Here is a 10,766-nt window from a genome sequence, read left to right on the forward strand (position 1 = left end):
AGGGATTTTAAAGTTATTTTATCCAACACTATTTTGTAGATAATGAGACTGAGACCCAGAGAGGTCATTCCACCAGACAACCCTGGGACGAGAAGTCTCCAGAGCCTGCTGGTCATGATGTACCATGGTTGGTCTTAGCGCCTCATGTGTGAAGAGCCAGGTATGGAACGTCTGGGTGTGTGGAGCACTGTGGAGGTCACTGAATGACAAACTCCCCAAACTGTACTGCCTTATTTACGTCTCTCATAATCCCCATCTGTGAAATCACCTCCATTTCATTCAAAACTCACTTTACAAGGTGCCTCCTCTGAAAATGTTTATTAAAGCAACACGAACTTAGTGCAATTTTTTAAAAGGTAAAATTATGCCCACACCAAAAACATGACTAAAAATCTGGATTTTTATGCTTTCAGGTAAACAAAAGTGAGCATTCCCTCCATCCCAAACCCCACATCAAACTCAACCGAAGTAAATTAGTGTTGACGAATTTTAAATTCTTTGAAGGTAATCACATGCAGTGCACAGCACATTGTAGTTGATCGGTGCTTTTGCAATAAGTCAAAGCTTTTGCCTCTAAGTGTCAGGCAACTACAAGCTTCATTCTTCTTGGGTGACAGCTTCGTAGTTCTCCAGCTCAATTTAATCTGCTGATGGTTGGTATGTCATTATGCGGTCAAAATTCTCACTTTCATTCACTATGCAGAAACCTGGCTGATAGCGTTAACATTTCCTTTAATGGGAAAGTAACTGACGTGCGATGATGAATCGGTAATGGAGCATAAAGATTACCCGACTTCATTCTTCAGGGGCTCCCTAGAGCCTCAGGATAGAGTCCAGGCTCCTTACACTGACAATCCTGGACCTCCAGGATCTGAGCTTCATCTGTCTTTCCAGTTCCATTTCTCAATCCTCCCCTTCCTACTCGCTGGCCCAGGCACACTAGATTACTTTTAGTTCTCTGGAAATATTGAACTCTCACTCTTCCCTCTACTCAGAATGCCCTGCATATACCCTCATGACATTTGTCTGCTTAGTTCCTACTCACACTGTAAAGTTTCATTTTCCTTAGAAATTCTTTTCACTTCCTTCTTATGAAGAGGTGGAAATAGAGTGAGGAGGGAAGGGTGTATATTAGGTACTGATATAAACACTGCTGGCTGAACTTCCACTTGGAATTCTCCCAGGAGCAGCAAAAAGGCAGGGTTGAAACAATCATCCTAGAAATTGATCAGGTAAAACTTTAAGATCTGTTGATCAATTGCAATCAACCTCATGGGAAACCCTGTACCAATTTGTGAAGCTTGTCCATGTTTCTTCCAGAGCTATTTCCCCAGAGCTATTTTCCTAAACTTCCAATTTCCTCTAAACCAAAGAATAATCAAAAGAGTTTATTTTAAACCCACAATTGAACACATAGGAATATACACACATATATGTAGTGCTATTTTATGTATTAGTTCATATTTGAGAATTTTATTTCTTTAAAATTGAATTTCTTTCAACCAACATCCAAGACTAGATTTTTATAGGTATAATTTTCAGGCGGCACCTAGCGTAGTGCTTTGGATATAGTACAAATTCAGTATGTAATGGTTTAAAGAAGAATGGATTTACAGTGCACAACTGCAGGGCTCAGTGATGGTTAACTGCAGTGGGGAAAAAAGATACAAAGTGAGTATGATACTTGGGGGCTCAGCCCCTCATCAATACCAGTTCCTTGAGAATAGAGGTGATGTATCATTTTATTTTATACTAGAGGCCTGGTGCATGAATTCCTGCACAGGGGCCCATTGGGCCGAGGGCAGTTGGAAGGCTGGCCCTGCCTCCTGATCGAACTCTTGGTTGAACTCATGGTGGAACTCTCTGTCGAGGGGACAATTTGCATATTAGCCTTTTATTATATAGGATTACTTGGTACAGTGCCAAGTCTGAAGATACTTGTTCAAGTGAAAGAGTATCCAGGAATCAGAAATACTGGAAGCTTCACTATTCAAGCAAATTAGATATAGTTCATATTATAAAATTTTCAGTTCTTGTGATCTACAATTAAGCTGAAACATAAGCAAAGTATTCAATTATTAGTTTCAATTTACATTTCATAACATCACACTGCTGGCCCTAAAATCCAGTTCTAGACCCACTCTTCTTTCTACTATTGAATATCACAGAAACACAGATTGTCGGGAAGGAAAGGATCTTTAGAAATTACCCAATTTAGTCTTTCTTTTTTAAATAAGGAAAACTGAGGTCTAGCAAAGCTCCTATTAAAAGTCAAATAATCTGGTTCAGAGTCCAGACTTCCTCTGAATATCACTTTCAGCACACATATATTTTTATTTTTGCCTTTCTGAAAATCCAGAGGTCAAAAAAATTCTAAGGCTCCCCTCAGGCCAGAGTTACTCATTTACATATAGCCAGAGGGCAAGTTTTATTTGGCCCACAGTGTTTTTTTCTATTTTTTTTTTTTTTAAGCAGAAATGTAGGAGGGTGAAGGGTGGTAGGATAATGTTCTCATACTTTATTTTGTAACCCCTTATGGCACAGGTCCCTTTGTCTAGAGCTCAACTACCTTAATGAAGAGATACTTTGCTGTTGTAGAAAGAACACAAGACTTATCAGTCAGGGATTAGATTCTGACTCTGTTATCACTTAATATGCAGCCCTGGCCAGGACACTTAACTTCTCTGAGCCTTCATTTCCTCATTAGTAAAGAGGAGGTAATTCAGATCGGATGTGAGGACATATGTCTGGCACCCAGGCGATGCTTAAGAAGAAGTAATCAGGTACAGCTGGGGAGTACCATCTTCTGGGAGCCCCACAACTGAAGGCTCTTCGCTCCCCTCTGACCTCAGAGGCCTGAAACTCGCCCGGAGTCCAGCCTGTACCTTCCGAGCCTCAATCAGTGTCGGTCTAGGGCCCGCAGGGTACCGTGCGCTCGCAGAGGTTCTCAACCTGTGGGCCGCGACCCCTTTGGCAGTCAAACGACCCTTTCACAGGGGTCGCCTAAGACCATCCTGCATATCAGATATTTACATTACGATTCCTAACAGTAGCAACATTACAGTTATGAAGTAGCAACGAAAATAATTTTATGGTTGGGTCACAACATGAGGAACTGTATTTAAAGGGCCAGAAGGTTGAGAACCACTGGTACAGTCTTGCCTCGCCTTCCCTCCCCGCCTCCCTCTCCTTAGCCAGAATCAGCGCAGGCCCCACGGCGCTTCTCAGCCTCTGCACCGGAATCCTCGGCGTCCAGCGGGAATTAACCTTTCCGTTTTTCCCATCCTTTTTAGCTCTTGGTTTTCAGGTTCTCATCCACGCTCAGCCGCGGCAGGCCACACCCCTCGGCGGCCGAGGCCACACCCCACCTGCCCTCACCGAGCAGGGAGGGCTAGGCTCCTTGGGGCGGGCCCTGTTGCCTAGGAAACTGGGGCGGGGCTTGGGCAACGTCAATCCTACTCCGGGTTGGCGCAGGCGCTCGCGTCCTGGTCTCCTATCGCGAGAACTGCTTCCCGGAAGTTCCACGTCAGTGGGTCGGTCAGCGAGTCCGTGGGTCTCTGCAGGGGCTGTGTCGCCGGTTGCAAGTGAGGGCGTCTAGGCTCGAACCGACAGAGCCATGGTAGGTGCAGACCCTGGTGGGGGGAGCAAGGTCCCTTGGGCGGGTGCCGGGGGGCATTCCTGGGGCTCCTGGACGGGGGGCTGCGGTAAGAAGCGGCCTGGGGTCCCGCCGTGGCCGCCGCCTCCGGCCTGTGGGGTCCTGGTCCAGTGCAAGTTGGTAAGGAAGCGGTGGGACCCAGGCGTCCGCGGTGGTTTAGGGCAGCAGCACCTGGAGTGGAGGGGTCCCCGACTCCTCGGGTGCCCAGGGCTTGTGACAGCTCCTGAAGCCGGCGGGGGGCGGAGGGGGGTCCGCGGGGCAGGGGAATACAGAGGCGGAAAACGGACTTGGGGGCCTTGGCATCGTTACCGCGCTCTGCCCTCAAACGGTCTCAGCTGGCCCTGCGCTCAGGTGGAACTTACTCCTGGTGTAGCGTGTGCTGACCACAGACTAGGGACTTAAGCAGAGAGGCAGAAGAGAGAAAGAAAATAAAGTGTGTAATGGAGTCAAAAGTGGAATTTCAAATGCTTTGCGATTGTGACTTAGGTTTCTAGGGGGGAAAGAAGGGTGAGAGAGTTCATAAAACCGGCCTGCCTTTCTGCATTTGCAAATATGGTGCCTGGTAAGAATGGCAGTCGACAGCACCTTTTTTTTTTTTTTGTCATCGTTCTCACCCTCAAAAATGCCCTGAAATACTTTTTTCACAGGAGTGTTTAATTAAAAGAAAAACAATAGTGTGAAAATATTCTTTTCTGGAAAAAAAAGTAAGAAAGTCAGTATTTTATATTTAAACATTTTCCTCTTTTTTTTTTTTTTTTTTGCTTGTGAAGTACAGGTTTAAAGATTTTGAAGCTTAGGTATTAAGTCCAAGTTCCTCATCTGGCAATTAGAAAATAAAACTTGTAATTAAGTTTGTACAAGGGAAATTGAGACAGACCTACAACAGAGATTGATTCCACGGGTAACCTGGTGCAAGTATAGCTACTCCCAGAAAAATGCAGAGAGAAGCACAGTGCTGCATAACATTTCAGTGGGTTTGCTCACGGACACCCCACCCCCAGTCTCATCCATGAACTTGCTCGGTCCCCGTGTTAAGAGCCCTGAACAAGACTTCCAGTCTCTCTAGTTCAGTGATGGCGAACCTATGACATTTTTTTGGTTGATTTTTCTTTGTTAAATGGCATTTAAATATATAAAATAAATATCAAAAATATAAGTCTTTGTTTTACTATGGTTGCAAATATCAAAAAATTTCTATATGTGACACGGCACCAGAGTTAAGTTAGGGTTTTTCAAAATGCTGACAAGCCGAGCTCAAAAGGTTGGCCATCACTGCTTAGTTACACCACCTCATATTGCCGACGACCTGCTTGGGCTTGTGACCTTTTTTGGAAAAGGCCCTTGGCTCATAATTTAGTTTTCTTTTGCATTTAAGAATATATTTTTATAGTGAAATATTTCCTTCATTTTTTAAAATATATTTTTATTGATTTCAGAGAGGAAGGGAGAGGGAAAGAGATAGAAACATCAATGATGAGAGAATCATTGACTGCACCCTCCTGGGGATTGAACCTGCAACCCGGGCATGTGCCCCTGACCGGAATCGAACCCGGGACCCTTTAGTCCGCAGGCCGATGCTCTATCCACTGAACCAACTGGGCCAGGGCTCCTTCATTCTTTAATACATTTTAAGTCTTCTGTGTAATATCCAGAATGAGTTTATTCATTTACTCCTTTACCATAAAGTGTTTATTATGTTCCATGCACTTTGCTAAACTTTTGCTTCCTAATTCTCATAACACTAAGAAACAGATAATTGTATTATCCCTCTTTTACTTGTGTCCAGCCTGAGAGAAGCTAAGTAAACTTGCCCACTATTGCACGCTTTAAATGAATGGTGGAACTGAAATTTGATTTCAACATGATTCTCTAGACCTGGATTGTACTGTCTGTTCCTAAACCCCCATACCTAAATACAGGCATACCTCATTTTATTTTTCTTTATTGCACTTCACAAAAACCGGGTATTTTAAAAATTGAAGGTAAGACTTTCCACCGGCAAAAATATTACAACTTGCTGAAGGCTCAGGCGATGGTTAGCATTTTTTTTTAGCAATAAAGTATTTAAATTATGGTATTGTTTTTTAGACACAATGCTATTATTGCACACTTAATAGACTACAGTATAGTGTAAACATAATTTTTGCGTGCACTGGGAAACCAAAAAATTTGTGTGACTTGTCTTATTGCAATGATCTAAAACCAGACTGAAATATCTCTGAGGTATACTTATATAGGGTGCTGTGGAGATAAAGTCACGAATAAGCAATGATCCTACCCTTAAAGAACATTTACTCTAGAAATAGAGACTGTATTATTTTTAAAGGTTAAAATTTAATCTACAGGATCCCATAGGAAAGGTTACTTCTAGCTAGGGTAATAAGAAAGATCATACTGGTGACAGAAGGATTTCAGCTGAGTACTAAATGAATCCAGCTTCAGGAAGATGGAGGGAGTAATTTAGAATTGAGGGTTCAGTTTGAGTGTTTTAATCTTTGTATTCCAGTGTGCCTAGTACAATGTCTCATTCCAAGTAGTCACTTAAATGTTGGGAGAAATATAGCAAGAGCTCTTGGCTGTGCTTTTGAAACTAGAATTTGTGCATTGGGCATAGGTAAAGGTATACTGGGGTTACCGGGCCGGTGTGGCCCAGTGTAACCTTCGACCTACGAACCAGGAGGTCACAGTTCCATTCCCTGTCAGGGCACATGCCTAGGTTGTGTGCTCTGTCCCCAGTAGGGGGCATTCAGGCAGCAGCTGATCAATGATTCTCATCATGGTTGTTTCTATCTTTCCCTCCTCTTCTCTGAAATAAAAATTGTATTTTTTTTTCCAAAGGTGTACTGAGGTTGCTCAGTCCCTTGTCTCACCTTCCTGGAGCACTGTTTTTTAAATAATCAGTTATTTAAAACCTTTTAATGATAAAATATACACAGTTTGTAAGTGTCCAATTTCCTCATTTAGTAGAGGAAAAATAGGAGATATGCTGGCTTAGTGAAAGCCCTCACCATGGTTCCTGGTATATAACAGACACTTGTGTTTGTTGACTGAAGAGGTCAGAAAAAGTTAAAAATTTGTGATGATAATTAATGGGGCAAAATTCAGAAATGGATGAAGTAATAGGTTCTGCTTCCCTAAATGAGCAAAGAATGTGAAGGTGATGGTTTGAAAGTAGAAAGTTTGAGATGGAGAGGAAGGTATGACAGTGGAAACATTGTTGTGGTGATCATAGAGAAGAGCCAGAGAACTCAGATCTTTTAAGTAAATTAAGAGGTATAGGTTGGTGGTAAAAGTGGAAAGGCATGTATAGACGTAAGAACAAGGTTCGAAGTAATCAGTGACCCAAATTTGATATAGATGCCAGAATATGAACAAAAGCCTTGTGAGGTGTTTGCTTTGTCTCAGGAAATTCTCTCTGCAGAAATTATCTAGTGATCTTCATTTTGTGTTGAAAAGTAACCTTAAATTTCTGTCCCATTCATGAGCATCATGGATGTTCACAAAAATAAAAATTTGATGGTAACTCACCTTGCCAGATAAACTTTTAGTTTGTGTTTAAGACCTGTTGAAGGGGAAATAGATTTTAAATCAGTCTCCCTCAATTTGCTTTTAAAAGAGAGAATTAAGGCTACTGCCATAAGGCATCATGTATATAATGAATTAACTTTTCTCCTGGAATGGTACCTTTGGGAGAATTAAGAAATTAGTTATTTAAATCATTTTCTGTTCTGTGGTTTAGACGAATCCAGGTTGAAAAAGACAATTTTAAACTATTAGTATTTTCTGGCTTGAGAGGGAGTATTTTAGTTCTTGCTTAAAATTGTTCTACGTTCCATTAGGTTCCCGTAACTTAAATTCATTAAAATAATATAACCACTCCCATTTGACTCCAAAGGCCTTCGTGGACATAGATATAACCCATATTGATTACACATTACATTGCCCAGCATTATTGCCAAAATAAATCTACTTTTCTCCGAAAAACTTGATTTATTTTTGTTGAGGTATAATTGACATATAACACATTAGTTTCAATATATAATTGAAATATAGCAATAATCACAATATAGTGATTAGATATTTGTATATACATATTGTGAAATGATCACCACCACAGTAAGTCTAGTTAATATCCATCACAATACATAGCAACTTTCAAATATGCAACGCAGTATTATTAATTATAGTCATCACTAGAGGCCCAGTACACAACAATTTGTGCACTCGGGGAGAGGGGGGGTCCCCTCAGGCCAGCCAGTGTCCTCTCACAGTCTGTGACCCCTCGGGGGATGTCCGGCTTGTTCGTTCCCGCCTCCCTCAGGCCCCGGCCGGCTTGTTTGTTCCCCCCTCCCTCAGCCGCCTGGCTGGCTTGTTTTGCTCCCGCCTCCGCCGCCCAGCTTGTTTTCAGCCGCCTGGCTTGCTACACTCCCAGCAGATATATGCAAATCAACCGCCATCTTAGTTGGCAGTTAATTTGCATATCGCCCTGATTAGCCAATGGGAAGGGTAGCGAAGTTACAGTTAATTACCATGTTTGTCTATTATTAGATAGGACACTGTCCCCATGACTTATAAGTGGAAGTCTGTAGTCTTTGACTTCTTCACCCATTTCACCAATCCCTTATTCCTTGCCCCTTGCAACCACCAATGGTTTCTCTATGAACAGATCTATGAGTTTGTTTTCATTAAATTCCACATATAAGTGAGATCATACAGTATTTGTCTTTTTCTGTCTGACTTATTTCACTTAGCATAATGCCCTTAAAATCCATCCATGTTGTCACAGTGGCAAGCTTTCATTCTTTAAATGGCTGGATAAAATTTCATTGCGTGTGTATGTGTATCATATTTATTTACCCACTGATGGGTGCAGATATCTTTCTGAGTTGGTGTTTTCATTTTCTTCAGATAAATCCCCAGAAGTGGGATTGCTGGATCATGTAGTTCTATTTTGTAATTTTTTGAGGATCCTCCATACTGTTTTCCATAGTGGCTGCACCAATTAATATTCCCACCAAGAGTGCACAAGGGTTCCCTTTTCTCTGTATCCTCACCCACACTTGTTATTTCTTGTATTTTTGATTTAGCCATTCTAACAAGTGTGAGGTTATATCTTATAGTGTGGTGGTGGTTGTGTGTGTGTTTTTAATTTGCACCCAAGAATATGTTTTATGTATGTATATATGTATGTATTTTTATTTTTAAATCCTCACACAAGGATATGTTTTTATTGATTTGAGAAAGAGAGAGAGAAACATATCTATCAGTTGCCTCCCGTATATGCCCCAATTGGAATTGAACTCACAACCAACCTTTTGGTGTATGGGATGACACTCCAACCAACTAAGCCACCCAGCCAGGGCTCTTCTGTGGTTTTTGACTTGCATTTCCCTGGTGAGCAGTGATGCTGAGCATCTTTTCATATACCTGTTGGCTATATGTGTTCTTTAGAAATATGTCTATTCAGATCATCTGCCCCATTTTAAATTGGATTGTTTTTTGCTATTGAGTAGTAGGAATTTTTAATATGTTTTGGCTGTTAGCCCCTAATCAGATATATAATTTGCAATTATTTTCTCTCATTCAGTAGGTTGCCTTTTCATTTTATTGATGGTTGCCTTTGCTGTGGAGAAGCTTTTTATTTTGATGTAGTCCCACTTATTTATTTTTATTGTCGTTGCCTTTGTTTTTGGTATCAGATTAAAAAATGATATTTGCGATGGATGTTGAGGCACTTTGTTCCTATGTTTTCTTCTAGGAGTTTTATGGTTTCTGGTCTTACATTGAAGTCTTGAGTCAATTTTTTGGATGGTGTAAGATAGGAGTTCAGCTTTATTGTTTTGCATGTGTTTATCAGTTTTCCCAACATCATTTATTAAAGAGACTGCCTTTCCCTGTTGTGTATTCTTGACTCCTTTATCACAAACTAGTGGCTTGGTGCAAGGATTCATGCACGTTGATAGGAAATTAATTAGAAGGTGGCTGGTGGGGTGGGACTGGGCAAGATGGGCCGGACACGCCCTGGAGCCAACCTCCCATGGTCCCTCCCTGGCCGCACGTGGGGCAGTGCCGCAGCTCGAAGGACGTCTGCAGAGTGAGTGGGGTCCCTCCTGCAGGTGGGGTCCCTTGGCCTAGCCTGCGGGGATCAGGCCGAAACCGGCTCTCCGACATCCCCCGTGGGGTCTGGGAGTGGGAGAGGGCACTCTGCAAAGTTGCTGTCGCTCAACAGCTCCTGCGTTGAGTGTCTGCCCCCTGGTGGTCAGTGCGCATCATAGCTACTGGCCGGTTGGCCAGTCTCTTAGCCTTTTATATATATACTAGAGGCCCAGTGCACAAACATTTGTGCACTCGGGAGGTCCCTCAGCCCGGCCTATGCCCTCTTGCAGTCTGGGACCCCTCAGAGGATGTCCACCTGTTGGCTTAGGCCCGACCCCTGGGGGATCGGGCCCAAGCTGGCAGTCAGATATCCCTCTGGCAGCCCAGCAGCCCTTGGGGGATGTCCACTTACCAGCAGGGAGCAGGCCTAAGCGGCAGGCGGACATCCTTAGTGCTGCTGAGGAGGCGGAAGAGGCTCCCGCCACCACCACTGTGCTGGCAGCCATCAGCCTGGCTTGTGGCTGAGCAGAGCTCCCCCTGTGGGAGTGCACTGACCACCATGGAACAGCTCCTGCATTGAGCATCTGCTCCCTGGTGGTCAGTGTGTGTCATAGTGACCAGTCATTCCCAGTTGTTCTGCTGTTAGGGTCAATTTGCATATTACCCTTTTATTATATAGGACTAGTGGCCCTGTGCATGAAATTCGTGCATGGGGAGGGGGTGTCCTTCAGCCCGGCTTGCACCCTCTCCAATCTGGGACCCCTCAGGGGATGTCTGACAGGGATTGGGCCTAAACCGGCAGTTGGACATCCCTTTCACAATCCTGGGCTGCTGGCTCCTAACCGCTCGCCTGCCTGCCTGTCTAATCACCCCTAACCACTCTGCATGCTGGCCTTCTCGCCCCCAACTGCCTCCCCTTGCTGGCCTGATCACCCCCAACTGCCCCCCCAGTGGCCTGCTCAACCCCAACTGCCCCCTCTGCCAGCCTGCTCGCCCCCAACTGCCCCCCCTGCCA

General features: G+C 43.5%; 1 protein-coding gene across 2 annotated transcripts in view; it reads left to right on the top strand.

Moving 5' to 3' along the window:
• Window positions 1-3,504: 3,504 nt before the first annotated feature.
• Window positions 3,505-10,766, top strand: part of COPB2 (coatomer protein complex, subunit beta 2 (beta prime)) — a 36,901-nt gene continuing 29,639 nt past the window's right edge. For both annotated transcript variants that reach the window (XM_005863518.2, XM_005863517.2), the window contains exon 1: window positions 3,505-3,619. In XM_005863518.2, coding sequence (XP_005863580.1) covers window positions 3,617-3,619 — 3 coding nt within the window. In that variant the 5' untranslated portion in view covers window positions 3,505-3,616. The remainder of the gene's footprint in view (window positions 3,620-10,766) is intronic.

This window comes from Myotis brandtii, unplaced genomic scaffold (genome assembly GCF_000412655.1).
Source record: "Myotis brandtii unplaced genomic scaffold, ASM41265v1 scaffold18, whole genome shotgun sequence".
NCBI classification, from domain to species: domain Eukaryota; kingdom Metazoa; phylum Chordata; class Mammalia; order Chiroptera; family Vespertilionidae; genus Myotis; species Myotis brandtii.